A 16,818-nucleotide genomic window follows, 5' to 3' on the forward strand; every position below is an offset into this window, starting at 1 on the left:
CCATGCTTATTTTGGTATGAAGGGTAAAAAACCCAAGTGTCACCAATGGTTTTTAAGAAAATCCATATGTCCACAATTTTGGTTTCTGATAGTTGCTCTTAGAAGTGAACCAATCAATACTGCGTCCTGGGGGGCCCATCGGGCCAAGCATCCCCTGAAGTACAGGTACAAAAGAAATAAAAGCAGTGCCTACATGAGAGCTCACAGTGTAAATGAAGTTACATAAGATTAGTGTCTTCTCTTCAAGAGTTGTACGACAGAAAAATTTAGTGTAAATTCAATTTTAGCAAGTCAGATTTAATTTTAACTATGTTGGGAAAACGAGACAGATAAAAGTATCTTACAGTTTATCCTTTACAATTTTAAAGCAAAACAAACACAATAGTATGTATGTATATATGCATGCATGTATTTAATTTTTACATATTGGGCTAAGAAAATATGTTTGCAAGGGGGAAAAAAGCCCAGTCAAGTATATGGTATATGTGTAAAATAAAGTAGAATAAAATGCATACTGAATACTTAAGTACCAAGAGGCTGAGGAACAAAGCATAAGATCAGATCTGAGTGGGGTTAATTAGGGAGGGCTGCATTTCTGTGTGTACATGCTGCTCTTTTTGCACCCACTATGCAACATTCCAGGACAGCCTGAGGGATGCAGACTATGCAGGTATAATCTGACATCTCACCACCACCGGACAAACATTATTAGATAATTTCAACCCACTCTAGAGGCAGAGAAGCCAAAATGTAAACCCTTCTAAAGTCAACTCTTGATTATCCACATTTACAGACAGAGTAAAGGCCATGGTAATCTAAGAGCAGATAGATGGAAAGATCAAGGAGTTGGCTTTGGAATGCACGGATTTGTGAATACAGGTGTATCTAACATTCAAGGAACCACAAATCTGCTATGAATATTATAGTCATGCAGAGTTATAAATCTCCGGAAGTTAGAAACCTTTTCACCATTTGATTAGAGCAGCTGAGAACATAGAAAATTAAGTGATAATCTTAAGACACATTCTTAGATTGGCGACTAAAGATCTATGGGTTCTACTAGACGAGGCTATAACTGTGCAAAATGTAATTTTGGAATTTGGCATAAAAGCACGGCATGAACAAATAATCCAGTCCACAGTTGGGAATACCTGAAAATGATTTTGAAAAAGTCTACTGAACACTGGCAATTCTCTTTCAAATGCTGTAAGTGATCTCTTCTTGGTTCAGTTGTCTCTCTTGTTAACCTTAATTTTTTCGCTGCCTCTCTGTTCCTTTCAATAAATTCACCTTTCTTATTCTCATCTTTATTATACGGAGCAATTTCTTCATTTCTCTCCCAAGGTCTGCTGCTTCGGTTTCACGAGCCATCTTCTGAATTTTGCTCTAGATGTTTTCCTAGGAAGCTTTTGTCTGTGAAAGTTTCAAATAAAATCTCTTCCAAGTTTCATCCATTCCCCACTCAAGTCAGAGAAACCCACGCTGCTGAGCTCTACAAGTGAACTTTCGGTACGTGCAGTTAGTTGGGCAGGCATCACAAGCTTCCAGGGCAGAGTTCAAGACATCAGGCACTCATTCATATTGCCAAATGACATGACCCTTCCATAAACATTTTACATCCTATAACCCAAGGTTCACAACCATCAAAGAATGTGTACGGGGCCATTCAAGCCTCCTCACTTTATAATGATTCCCACATGTCTAGAATTAAGGCAATATAATGGAAAGGTAAAGAGTATGTACTTTCAGAGTCAAGACAAACTGGATTGGGATCCTAGTCTCACTGCTATGAATTAACTACATAATTTTGGCAAAGTTTCTAAACTCTGATCTTACCTTTCTTTCTTCATCTATAAAGTGGGGATATCAATAGTACCTATCTCTTAGGGGTACTGTGAAAATTAGGAGAGATAATGTAGGTAGGATGCTTGGTACAAGGTGCTCTACAAGTATTAGCTATTATTAATAAAATCTCTTGGACTTAAGATAACGAGCGGATTCTAATTTCATAGTCTTTAGCACTACAGCTTAGGTGTCAATATTGAACCAGTATCTCAATGTGATTTTCATCTTGTCAAAACTGAATTAAGTTTTCCACTGTTGATGTAACTTTCCAGGGGCACCTTCTCCTTCTAAGTTGAGGTACTAATGCGAATTTATGGTCAACATCTAGTCTGAGTGATCATGTTCTGCCCGTGTGAAATAAAACTCTCTCTTGATGTTGGAGATTGCATATCTGTAAGTTTCAGACTTAAAACATTGACCAGTGCTGCTAAGCACTACTGAATTGAACGGAGGGGGAAAGGGTTATTATGGCAGGAAGAGAAATGAATAGTACTTAATGAACTTGCATTTCAATTGAGCAGGGTTTTTAATAAAAAAAAAAAAAGCTTTTTATAAATTCTTTTGCTCAGCAACAATAAAAAAAGGAAAAGAGCACTCAGCTGGGAACAATAGCTACTCAGCTCATAAAAATCATTAGAAGGAACATTTTCTTTGTCTACCATGCCCAGCAATTTCACTGGTAGGCAATGATCCAGATCACTTAGATTCTACCTAAAAAATGAGTCCAGAGAACTTCTCAACTTTTTTAGCTAATAAATTAGAATTCTAATTTCCTAATGTGTATAACTCTACCATAAATAAAATTCAGCCCATAATTCATGGAATGCTTTTGACAAATAGATGATACTGATCTAGTGTTAATGGGATATGCTCTTTGGGTTGCCTTTCTGTTAGGATGGAGGCACATTGCTGACACATTCACTCACTGCCAACAAGTCCTCCTTGGAGCCAGAGGCTTTTAAGAAGGTCCCTGTGGGCGAAGAGATGAGTGTCCATGGATGGTGTGGTTCCCAACGTGCAGAATGAGCTGGCCTATTTGGATATTTAACTTTGCACTGCAGCCTCTGTAGCTCATCTGAAGTGAGTTGAGTCAGAGAAACTTCAGTATTTTTGACATTAAGGGCCTACCTGATTCATCTCCCACAAATGTCATTAACTACTTTAAGCTCATTGCCAAATGTGTTGAAGATACGTCATTAAAGGTTCTTTTCCTGCATTCAAGATTCCCCATGGCAACCAAAGGATTTCTGTCCTTGGATAAAATGTTATTTCTAACGACCATGCTGGATAATCACAAGCATGCCTAGTAATAAAATTCAATATTTCTTAATTCAGAAGTATCAGGAAAAAAAGAGCTCTCTATATTTAAGAATCTGTTTTTTTCTGTTTACTTTGAGCATATTATACTTTTTAAGAATGTACTTATTTTATATCTTTACTGCCTGACATAGTATTTAATATTAGCTGAATTACTAAAATGCATTTCAAACCAAATAAATGGTTTGAGGACTAAATAAAACAAAGTCTTCCACAATCACCATAGTTTCTTCCTTACTGAACTTCTCTCCACTTTTGACTTTATGATGGAATTTGGTGCCATCAACTATAGTCTAAATGGCATTCTATGTTTCCTTTAATTAGCTGTCCACTTGACTTAGACTTTCTCTGGAAGCTGGGAAGTAATTGTTTTATTTTTAAAAGGTCTTTCCTGCTCCCTCAGATTGCATCTAAGATGTAAGAATAAACAGAAACTGCAATAACAACAAAGAACTTAATTAAAAGAATATGCAATGGCAGCAAATATGTAAAAGCCATCTTTACTGAAGATAGGTAACCATTCAAACAAGCATTTTATAGATAATAAGGAGTTGAGGGTGGGTAGCTTTTAAAATCGGTTTTCATAAGTACAACGCCATTTACAGAATGATTACTGAATTAGTATCTACCTAGAGTAGTCGTGTCATCTGAGGCTACTCTAGTTTACTACACTCCTGACAAATTTTTAAAGCAATGCCTTAACTGATTTGAGTAAGAGGGGTAAGAAATCTAAACCCTGCCCTGCTATATATTAAAAATGGCCACTAATTCTTTCATGATCCTCTATATACTCTCCCTTTGAGTTTAGGCAGAACCACTGCCAGTTTTCAGACCCAGCTTGAGTTTGCAGCTTCCATTTCCTGTCTCTTCATTTTCTCTTATAACACAACCATAGTGTGATGACGCTTCTTTCCATAGCCCTGTGGAGAAGCCTATGCGGAGAACAACTGAGGCTCCTGGCTGACCAAAGCCAGTACTGACTTGTCAACTACACGAAGTGGCTCCCCCAGCCCCAGTTGGTGCTGCATGGAATAGAGACGAGCTGTCCCTACCATGTACTACCCAAACTGCAGATTCAAGAGTAGAACAAATGATCACTGAACACACCTGGAACACACCTCAAACCTTAACTCAAGGTACTCTAAAAGATTTTAAATTAATTACATGGGGCAGTGAAAGCAGCAATAATTCTATTTTTTGAGCATTTGCTATGTGAGTAAATGCTTTACACATCCTTATTTCCTACAATAATCTTATTAGATGGGATTATCATTTTCTTTATTTTATAAATGGGTAATTACGGACTTCCAGATTAATTGCCCAAGTTCATGTATTAGGAAGAGAGTATTCAAAACCGTATCTGGGGATCCCTGGGTGGCGCAGCGGTTTAGAGCCTGCCTTTGGCCCAGGGCGCGATCCTGGAGACCCGGGATCGAATCCCACGTCAGGCTCCCGGTGCATGGAGCCTGCTTCTCCCTCTGCCTATGTCTCTGCCTCTCTCTCTCCGTGTGACTATTATAAATAAATAAAAATTAAAAAAAAAAAAAAACCCGTATCTGTCTGACTCTTAGGTACACGCTTAGCAGGAAAGTGGGAATGAAGGAAATTCCAAGGTAATACTATAGACTCAAATTCTTACAAATATAGTGTGGATTAGAAAATATGTCAATTAAAGGGTACCTGGATGGCTCACTTGGTTGTGTCTAACTCTTGGTTCTGGCACAGGTCATGATCTTATGGGTTGTGGGATAGAGACTGAGCTAGGCTCTGTGCTCAGCAGGGCATCTGCTTGAAGATTCTCTCCCTCTGGCCCTCCTCCTGCTTGAGCGCTCGCATATGTGTGAGCCCCCTCTCTCAAATAAAGTAATTAATTAATCTTTAAAAAAAAGAAAATATAATGTCGGCTAAAAGATATGTCCTGAGGGCACCCCAATATTGCTTAGCCTAACTTTCAAAATTAGTGATAACAGGAGCACCTGGGTGGCTCAGTGGTGGAGCATCTGCCTTGGGCTCAGATCCTGATCCCGGGGTCCTAGGATCGAGTCCTGCAACGAACTCCCCATGGGGAGTCTGCTTCTCCCTCTGCCTGTGTCTCTGTCTCTGTGTGTCTCTCATGAATAAATAAAATCTTTAAAAATTAGTGATAACATTTTTGAAGCATAGCATTTAGAAAACAACATTTTCTTAGTGCTTACAACTTTATGATATCTATTATATGTACGTGTTCCATAGCAGAAAGGTTACAAAGATAAATGACAAGATTCTTGCTCTAAAGATTCTTGCATTTTTAGTAAGAGAAATAAGACATGTTACACAAACAGGCTTTTTTCACAAGGTACCAGGTAATACTATCATAAGTGAGGAATAAAGTGCTTTGGAAATTTATTCATTCATTCAACAAATATTTACTGGGTACCAATGCAGCAGCAAACAGATATGATCCCTGCTCTTAGAATACTGACAATCCATGATATTACTTTTGCTGGTATCAGAAGAAAAAGAAGGATGCATTTTAGCTTGGCCTCGACCTATCCCTAGGCTTTTGACATGTGGAGATCTGGGGATTAGGACATTTAAGGAACAGGGATAATAATGAACAGAAAAATGAAAACCACTAACCCACAAGAAAATTAGGACATGAACGGGGACTTTAAAGCAAGAGCCATATTTTAGTGACTCTAAGATTCATTTCATTTTCAGTGAGGCCATTATTTTACATACTGAAGGAAAAATACTTAAATTTATAGCAGTGGCTCTCAACTGGGGCAATTTTCTCTCCAAGGAACATTTGGTAATGTCTGCAAACATTTTGGTTGTCACACTGAGGTGGTGTTACTGGCCTTTAGTAGGTATAGGTATAGACAGGGATGTTGCTACTCATCCTACAATGCACAGGAGAACTCTGCACAAAGAGGAATTATTCACCTCAAGATGCCAATATTGCCAATGTTGAGAGCTACCAAATTATGGAATGTCATACATTACGATATGCATCTAGAATGTTTAAAAAGTATTTTAGGTAGATGAAATATAGTGGTTTAGTTTACCTGGGATGACCCAGGCTTTGTAAAAGAGTATTAGAAACTAATGCTGATACCCTGTGTCTGAATCTGTTTTCTCACCTTTAGGATAGTAAAGTGATGGTGACCGGGATCTATCTGAGATAATAATTTCACGCAATATAAATTAAAGGGCTGGTCCTTCAAGAGCATGTGTCCATCCATTACTTTTGAGATAACCTGTACTCTAATCACACTAATAAATCCTATTTCTGCTAATTGTGACTGATCTCAAGGGAAACAATACTGACTCATCAATCTCTTATTAATTGTATTTAGAGCCCAACTCTCATGCCACTTATTCTTGGAAGCTCCTCCTTATGCTCTCAGTTTATAATATTCTTTTCTTCTTTGAACTTTAGCATATCACCTGTACTTTTCTAATAGTGTGATTTATCTTTCTTCTAAATATAACTTCTTTGGGGTCATGATCTATGGTTGGTTCATACCTGTAACTCTCAGAGGACCCACTACAGTGCCTTACAAATTATAGGTGGTCAATAAATATTTGCAGAATGAGTAATTGAATAAATATACAGTATTAAATGGCTATAATTAAAGACGAATTCCTCAGACTTCTCCAACCTCTTTTTCTGCCTTTCCTCACAGGGCTCATTTTGCAAATCTTTAATCATTTTAGTAGCTCTCCAAGTTCTCATGCTTCAGTTATACGGTCTCAGAGAGAACACAGTTCTTTAACAAATCCTAACCACTACTTTACAAAACACCATTTAGTACATTCGATTGAGTTTCTGATCATTTCCCCATGGGATGGCAGTCAGTGTTTGATCTCAAAATATTTAAAGCACCTTACATAGGCATAGTACTAAAGTCCTCTGAGGAAACAAGGGACAATGTGAATATAAATATCAGCAGTAAGAAAATTTATACTTACTGCTCATAAATCCCACATTACTGATGATGATACTTAAGTGAGGGTGGGGAGCCAGGAGAACTTAGGACTAATGGAACAAAAGTCTTAAAATGTATGACTATCACAGAGAAAGGAAGAAAATAAAAATCAGTTAAAGAATTTTAAGGTGTTCCTTTAAAAGATAATAAAAAGACAGACTGTTAATCTTTTATTACTATATGCCTTAATAGTGGAATAAATTATTGTGGTCAGTACATGTATGAAAATCATGAATACCATAGTTTAATTTGCTGGACGTTTTTGTTTTAAATTCCCCCATCTTTTCCTTCAGAGTGATTCTTGGGCATCAATCAATGTTTGGTGGTTGCTTCTAGCAAGTCTTTTGCTTCATTTATTTTGGTTGCTAAGTAAGGAGATCCACCTGAGAGGACAAAGAAAACATAAATGGATTAAAACACACTTCATTATTGACATTTTTTAAAGTCTCAAATAAAGAAAAACACTCTTAATTAGAATTCTCTGATATTTTCCCACACATACATCCTCTTGACAAATTATTTTATAAGCTAAACAGAAATCACAACAGCATAAATTAAATTTGTTTAGTGAAGCACTACAGATACCCAACAATCAAAGATAACCTGAGAAAAATAATGAAAGAAAGTTATGATCAGGAATAATTTGAAAAACATTCAAACATTTCACTGGTCAGACACTGCTATTCAAATATTTGATCAGAGAATTTTTTGAAATTAAGTAGATGGTTAGGTAAATAAAGGTCTCACTCCAAGACTTTTTCTGTAAAGAGAAAAACATTCAACTATGAAGGAGAGTATCTTTCTGAAGGAGGTAAAGCAATCCAAGGGAACTTTCAGAGTCATATCAAACCTTACATTTCCCCAAAAACAAAAAATGTTAGAAAATGCAAGTATATAGTATTCAGTTCTAACAATCATATTTATTAATACAGATAAATGAATTAAAAATGATAATAGGGCAGCCCTGGTGGCGCAGCGGTTTGGCGCCGCCTGCAGCCCGGGGTGTGGTCCTAGAGTCCCGGGACCGAGTCCCACGTCGGGCTCCCTGCATGGAGCCTGCTTCCCCCTCTGCCTGTGTCTCTGCCTCTCTCTTTCTCTCTGTGTCTCTAATAAATAAATAAAATCTTAAAATGATAATAAAAATAATGTTAAAGGAAATGCTCCCTGTTCTCTGCAACAATCCTAATTAGAATACTTAAGGAGTAGTCTTAGATTCACTGTGCCCTAAAATAAAATTACATCAGTTCTTTTTTTAGAATTCTTTGCAATGAATCCTTTCTAATGCAAACAGCAAGAGGGAAGGAAATTGAGCTGAATTTCAAATTCAGAATCATTATAAATCACAAACAGAATCTGACATACAAAAATACTAGTTCCAGTCATATTAAAGCTATTTAAGCATTAGAGGCCTTCTAACTTCTAGTCCTGAACATTTTCACTGCTTAACACTTGAGCTAACAATCATATTATGGTTCACCAGTTTCTTTGTGTTTTTTTTTTTTTTTTTATTTTTTATTCTCCCCTTGAGTACAAACCGTCTATGGCTTTGAAAACCTCCTAAGACCTGAACACAAGGTCTTGTGTTGAGCAACACAACTTACAACAAACCAAAACACATCTACACAGCATTGGTGTATAAATTGTCCAAACCATATCCAAGCTCTATTAATATCATACCACCCACTTTATTCAGGAAGAAGAAAGCAGGGAAAACATCAGCAAATACGATGTAGTAGAAAGGGCAACACTGGAGGAAGCTATATTTAGCTTTTTGCGTTTTGCCCTTGAGGATACTACTGACACTTTCATATCAAGATCTAAATTGCTATAAACACTTATGGAATATATCACGGAGTGTCCTTGAATATACAGTAAGAATTACAAATGAAGTTGAAAGTCTCCATATATACTTGATCATAAAATAAACTGATTTCATGATTATCTTTGAAAATGATCTTGGAATTAGGTAATGTCAATCTTGGTAAGATGTTTAAATGTTTAGAGTTACCAAGGTAATGCCAGGCATTTTGTATATCCTCAATAAATATTAAAATATTAATTGAACTCAAATATAACCTGTAATTGATTGATTGATATGCATCCTGGATATTTAAATCATAGGCCATAATATGCTCTTTAGCAGATAGGAAAAAAACAAAGGCACTTAAGATTAAAAGTTGCCTTAAACATTACATTTATTGATGGAAATGTTAGAGAAAAAGGATTGACAATTTATTTAGAATATTGTTGAATTACCACTCATCCTTCCTAAGTTAAAGAACAGTGGACTTTTGATTTATGTGCATGGTAGAAACTTTGGTCTAGCTCTCAGTCTACCCTTCTTCTATCTTCCTAAAACTTGGAAAAGTTCCCAAGCCCCAAACTACAACTCCTATATTCTTTTCAAGTAGTGTTTGACTCAAATTAGGATCAGTGAGGGGCAATCTTGTGAGATTTGGAAGGCTCAAGTGACAGAAAGGCTTTCCTGCTGGCCCTCTTTATTATTGGTGCTAGTAAATGAGATTACAGGATAGTAGTGACAGCAGCTGTGCTTCTTGTACAGTTCTAGTGGCAGTCTATGAGGTAGTAGCTTCCCTGACAGAGCAGCTCTATAATTACTCGCAAAGTCATTTTTGTCAGACTGTTGGGAAGTCTGAAGGAGTAAATTCTAGGTCTGTAAACTCTAACTCATTGTACTTAATGGTCTCCTGCTTAGAACATCCAGTTTCTGGCACTGAATCTTGACTGATTTAACAATGTAGGACACATATCCTATTATTTAATGGACACAATCTACTTTTGGATCTTTCAGTCTTGCTCAAAATTCTTGGGAGAGTCCCCTGAATTCCATTTAGTTAGAACACTTACCCTCACGCTTGATCTCTATACCATTGTACCTTCACTAAACACTGCCGGAGCTCTTCCGCCTTGGGCTACCTGAACTACTATGTTTTAGATCAGCTGTCCCACTGACACCAACTGGAAGAGCTGAATAAAATACAAACACGTAAGTATGAAAGCACTGGAGTTCTACCAAGTCGGCCAGGTCTTGAGGGCCAAGATCCTAGAGAGAAGGAAAATGCATTGTGATGTGCCCAACATTCTGCACTATTTATAGCCTTCATAGAAATCAGACGCAAAATAGTACATATACAATTCCACAATTCCACTTATACGAAATGTCAGAAAAGACACATCTAGGAGCATCTGGGTGGCTCAGTTGGTTAAGCATCCAACTCTTGATTTCAACTCAGGTCATTATCTCAGAGTTGTGAGACTGAGCCCTACATTGACCTCTGCATTAGGCATGGAGTCCACTTTAAGATTCTTTCTCCTCTTCTCCCTCTGAGCCTCCCTCTTCTTCCTCCAAAGAGAGAGAGAGAGGACATATCTAATCTATGGTGGCAAAAAGTAGAATGGTGATTATCCAAGTTGGGGTGAAAGACTGGCAATGGCAAAGGGCACTGAAGAACCTACTGAGTTTTACAATGTTCCGTCTTAATTGTGTTAACAGTTACATGGGTATAAACATTTGTCAAAATTCATCAAACAATGCATTTAAATAATTTTTATGTGTGTAAATTATATCTCAATATAGTTTAAAAAAACATGATAAACAAACAATCTAAGTGACATACATAAAACACTTCACCCTGCAAGTACAGAATATGCCTTCTTTTAAAGGAACAAGGAACATTAACTGAAGTTGACCATGTGGTATGTTATAAAGCAAGTCTCAACAAACTTCAAAGACTGAAATCACGACAAGCAGTGTAACTTGGAAGTGTGTTCCATGGACTAGTGCTGGTTCAGAGGTGTTAATGGACCACAACTAGATAGGTTTAGATATTGAGAATAAGTGTCTAGAAAATATAGCCTCTTGATGTAGTATTGTGTATCTGTAGAATCTAAAAAAAACAAAAACAAAAACAAACCAACCCTGGGACTTTGCTCTTACATATCTTTTTATTTCAATTTTCTAACAAATTCATTTTAATTATATTTTTTAAAAGTTGCCAGTCCAACAGGGAAACAAGTCCTCTATCACAGACTGTTTGAGAAGTACTATATAAAGTATGCTAATTGACTTTAGTGGAATTAAGCTGGAAATCAATAACAAATACACCTAGGAGATAGATCCTAATGCTTGGAAATTAATCACTAGATTTGTAAATAACCCATGCATCAAGGAAAATATCATACCAGAAATTAGCATTCAAGAGAATTAACAAAGCCAAAGGTTAGTTCTCTGAAAAAAACTGATCAAATTCATACCAAAGCATTTGAAATTTAAATGAAATAAATTCTAGGAAAAATGTAAGGTATCAAAACTGATACATAAGAAATGAAGAACCAAAAGAGAATTCTATCTATCTGAGAAATCAAATCTGTAATTAAAATCTTCCCACAAATAAAAAGCCTGGTCAGGATGGTTTTATCAGTGATTTTTTCCAAAACCTAGAAGAAAAAAAACACATTTCAATTCTTTTTATGACGCTAGCATATCTTTGATAACAAATCCTGATAGAAATATCACAAGATGAACACAGATGCAAAAACAAATCAGGCTAAATATCATGACCAAGAATCTGAGACTGGCTTTAACATTAGAAAATTAATCAATGTAATTCATCATATTAACAGAATAAAGAATAAGTATCCTTTAATTATCTCAACAGATGTACAAAACTCAATACACATTCATAAAAATTTTTCATAAACTAGGAATGGAAAGGAACTTCTTTTATGTGATAGAAGTTGTCAAAAAGTATCACAAACATACTTAGTAGTAAAATACTGAGACCTTTGGCTCTAAAGTCAGCAACAAGAAAAGGATACCTACTATGATAATTTCTATTTAACACTATATCAACGGTCTAGCTATTTTAATAAATGTTCCTTTCCATTCACAATAACAAAATAAATAAGGATTAGAAAGAAACTGTCATTCTTCATAAATGATGACTAGGTATATAAAAAATCCAAAAGAATCTAAAGACAAAATTATACAATTAAATGAATTTAACAAGTTGCTGGATACACAATAACAATATATACAAACCCAACTGTTATACTGTAGAAAAAAATGACTTTACAATATAAACTTTTGAAACAAAACAATTTATAGTAGCACTTAAAAAATTGATACCAAGGGATAAATTTAACAAATTAAGTATATGATTATAACCCAGAATACTTAAAAGCCTTATTGAACAAGTTAAAGATAACTTAAATAAGTGGAATGATATGTCTTGTTCCTGGCTTAGAAAATTCAGTGTTGTAAAGATTCAATTCTCCTGAAATAGATCTACATGTTCATGGCAGTCCCCAATAACCCCAGGAGGTTTGTGTGTGAATGTGTATGTGTGCACTTGCACATCTTCACATGCATATCAATGTGATAATTCCTAATTTATATTAAAGTACAAAGGGCCAAACACAGTGGAAAAATTATAAATAACAAAAATTTGAAGGATTTATACTACAAAAAAAAAAAAAGATCTGTCATGAAGCTACACGAATTAAAACTGTATAGTATTGGCACAAACACAAATTAACCACCAAAAGAAGACAGAAAATACATAAATGTCTCCAAAAATATCTAGCTACTTAATTTATAACAAGGCAATACTGTAGATCACCATGGGGAAAGAGTGCTGTTTTCAGTAAATAATGCTAGACCACTTGGATATCTATCTTAAAAAAAATAGAAACTTTATCCTTATCTCACACCATATACAAAAATTGATTCCAGTTTATTACAAATATAATTATATAAGATAATAAAGATAATTCAGAAATTATCTTCATGACCTTGAGACAGGCAAAAATTCCCCAGACAAAACAAGAAAGCACTAAGTATAAAGGAAAACTTGGATAAACTGGACTACATTAAAATTAAGAATTTTTGTACAATGAATGGACACTATTAAGAGGCAAAAGCAAGCCACAGAGAGAAGATACCTACAACACAAAGAATCATGTCTATTAATACCAGAATATATGATGTTCTCATAAGTCAATAAGAAAAGGAGACAACACAACAGAAAAAAAAAAGAATAAATGCAGGATATTCATACTATGGAATACTATACAGTAATAAAAATGAGGGAATCATTACTATAGCATTCACTGCTACATAAATAAATCTCACAAAGATAATTTAAAAAGACAAATATAGAAGACTGTATACTATATGATTTTACTTATATGAAGTTCAAAAATAGGTAAAGCTAATCTATGACAATAAAAGCCAGGACAGTGGTCACTTTTGGGGAGTGGGGAATGACAGGAAAAGTACCTGAGGAAAAGTTTTGTATGATTTTCTTAATCTGGGTAATAGCTACCTAAATGGGTTTACTTTGTGACAATTCATTGAGTTGTACACCTATAATCTGTGTGTTTTCATGAATGTATATTTTAATTTTTAAAAGTTTATTGGGGGTAGCCCCGGTGGCACAGCAGTTTAGCGCTACCTGCAGCCCAGGGCATGATCCTGGAGACCCTGGATCAAGTCCCACATCAGGCTCTCTGCATGGAGCCTGCTTCTCCCTCTGCCTGTGTCTCTGCCTCTCTCTTTCTGTCTCTATGAGTAAATAAATAAAATCTTTAAAAAAAATAAAAGTTTATTGAAAATTTTACTGAGATATGTTGACCTCCTGGAGTTCATTGACACTACATATTCATACTGTCCAAAAATCACTAGGGCACAGCAAACCTATGATCAAGACCATGATGAAGAAAACAGTGACTTTCTTCAAGCCCATAATCTCATCCCAGGTCCCCTTTCTTCTGGAGAAGATTATAATCATGACTATGATTTGTCATTTAAATATGCCTACCTACCCATTAGATAATAAATACTTTGAAGAGCAATCTTGTCTAAGATATCTATGTATTTTCGACACAGTCCCGAGTACACAGATGGGGCTTGAGACACTCTTTGTGGAGGAGTAGGAAAAGTGATTAGTCACTACTCCATTATTTTCTTGCATCAGGTACCAGCTTCATAGAAGTAAAACCACTCCAAAGGTGCAGAAAACAGGTAAACAAGAGTGTAACGAGTAGGTGCTCTAAAAATACATAAATGCCTACAAAACCCTAACTAGCACAAAAGAAAATAAGCAAATATTCTATAATTAATGTTTCAAAGTTAGGTAGAATTATTAATAATGATATATAACTAATAGTATTAGTTATAATTTAATAATAACAATTGTACCTAATTAAATAATAGTCATTACTAATGTGAGTTTCATAATTAGCACACCAATCTGAGGAATGAGAAGATACAAGTTGCCTTATATCCTTGGGTCTTTCTTATACAGATCTTTTCATAGATTTTTATATATTCTTTAACTTTCATTAAAACTTATGAATGTCTACATCCCAAATCTGTAAGAAAGAAGTAAAAAGTATTACCATCTGCTGATTTGAAGGCTTCTTAAAGGGCACCCAAATTTCTTAAAAGAAAAATGTTAAAATCAGGCACACAGATTGACTTCTGGCATGAGGATCTGCTCCCCATTGGAACTGGTAAAAACTATGTAAATATCCCAACCATCTAAGCCTCTGAAAATGGTCTTAAAAAGCAAAAGTGAAAGAGAAACATTTATTCAATAAAATCTATAAAAATTCAGTAAGAAAGGCAGGAAACTGTGGTATTTGAACCAAAACAGCTCCTTCCTTCTCTCCTCCCAGCTCAGCCAGACAGAGACTTCTGCTGGACTGCTGAGGCAAAAACACAGGGCTCCCTCTCTCCCCAGATCCTGAATAAAAGGCTTACTTTCTGGGAGCAAAAGGATCTCCATATTTCTCTTCCTGCCCCCAGCTGCCTGATACTGAGGTTAAGTTCTAAGCAAATAATACAGAAGCTCTACCTTAATTGTGGCTTCCTTAGAATACTGGGCCTCATGAGCCCATTTCCCAGTCCATAAGGCATGGTAGTTCCACACAGGAGAGGCAAGGCGCAAAGACCTTAGGCTGCTGTTCCCTGTATTACATGCTTAGCTGCTACAATGGGGGTTTCACTTGGAGAGAAGACTGCCACAGTTTCTACCCTCAGCTCCAGAGCCCTGGGAGAGATTTTGCCTGTGAAGTAAACAGGCCATAAAACAGAGAGCCCCTAATTTATTTCCAAAGGAACTGACTTCATTTGCAACAGATTATGGAGGGTGCTCTCAAGGACAGTACAGGGACAGCAGAGGTTTTAAAAAGCAATTGGGAGGAGATTCATGAATCCAGTGAATATACAGCTTAGACTGTAGGCCAGTTCACAGGACAGAACAAACAGCAGTGATGAGCCCTCCTAGGGTCAGAACAAATATCAAACACTGACCTCAGAAACTGTTTCATCAAAGGAAAAATTATTTGATTGTGTTAGAGAAATTTATGTCTTACAGCATTGTTGAGAACGACTGAGTAACTGGTCAGAAATTAGTGTAGTTTACAGTTGGGTATGATAAAGAAAAGAGAGGAAGAAGAGTGCCCTATCAGTATCAGTGTCATCCCATGATGACTGACGGCATATCCAAAGCTATGCCTTCTTGAGGAGCAGTGTAAGAAGCTGAACAGTGTGGGGTGGGGGGTGTGACTTCCCTAAAATAATCTAGGTAGTTACTAAACAAATAAATAAAAATAATAAAGCCTCCTTGGGGTGCACAAGTTTACAGAGCTGCTACAATACACAATCTAAAATGTTCAGTTTCCAACAAAATACTATAAGGCCTGCAAAGAACAGGAAAGTATGACAGTATGATCCATACAAACATAATGAAAAAACAGCAACAGAAACTACCTGTGAAAGTGATCAGATGTTGCATTTATAGGAAAAGATTCCAAAGTGGCCATTTTACAACTACAGAACAAGATTTAAAAATCAGTAGAGGTGCTCAAGAGTAGAGCTGGCATAAGAAAGAATTAGTGAGTGAACTTGAAGATAGAGCAATTCAGATTATGTAAACCAAAGAACTGAAAGAAAAAATAATAGAGCCTCAGAGACATGTGGAACATCATTAAACTCACAAATATACATGTAATGGGAGTATGAGAGGAGAGAAAAAAAATGGAAAAAATCTTTAAAGAAATAATACTTAAACCTTTCCAAAGTTTATTGAAAAACAAAAATCTACACATCTAAAGAGCTCAACAAAATCCAAATAAGATAAATAAAGAGATCTAAAAACAGATAAATCATAGTAAAAATGCAAAAAGTCAAAGGAGAAAATCTAGAAAGTAATGTTAAATTAATTAAATAAAAAAAAACTAATTAAATAAGGAACCCATTAGATCAAAGTGGCTTTAATGCTTTAGTAGCCTATATAATCAAATAAAAACCTAAGGATGTAAACTCCTCAACATTAAGAAATTGAAACCTGAAGACAACTAATCACTGTCAGCTAGGCTTTTCCAAATAGAGCAAATGCTTAAGCTATAGTCAATCAACTAATTTCTTTGTTTTGCTTCTACCTCTTCTCTATAAAAGTATTTCCCTTAGCTCCTGTCAGTGGAGTGTTCTGAACCAATTCCAGTTTATAGATTTTTTGCTCAAATAAACGCTTTAAAATTTTTTTAAAGAGTTTATTTATTTATTTATTTATTTATTTTTATTTATTTGAGAGAGAGAGCGAGAGCGCGTGCGCACAGAGGGAGGGACAGGAGAGGGAGTGCCAAGCTCCCCCCTGAG

General features: G+C 35.8%; 1 protein-coding gene across 1 annotated transcript in view; it reads right to left on the reverse strand.

The window, feature by feature from the left end:
• Positions 1–276: 276 nt before the first annotated feature.
• Positions 277–16,818, reverse strand: part of DNAJC15 (DnaJ heat shock protein family (Hsp40) member C15) — an 81,887-nt gene continuing 65,345 nt past the window's right edge. The window contains exon 6 of the mRNA XM_026009604.2: positions 277–7,516. Coding sequence (XP_025865389.2) covers positions 7,446–7,516 — 71 coding nt within the window. The 3' untranslated portion in view covers positions 277–7,445. The remainder of the gene's footprint in view (positions 7,517–16,818) is intronic.

The sequence above is a fragment of the Vulpes vulpes genome, chromosome 6, assembly GCF_048418805.1.
Source record: "Vulpes vulpes isolate BD-2025 chromosome 6, VulVul3, whole genome shotgun sequence".
Lineage (NCBI taxonomy): Eukaryota > Metazoa > Chordata > Mammalia > Carnivora > Canidae > Vulpes > Vulpes vulpes.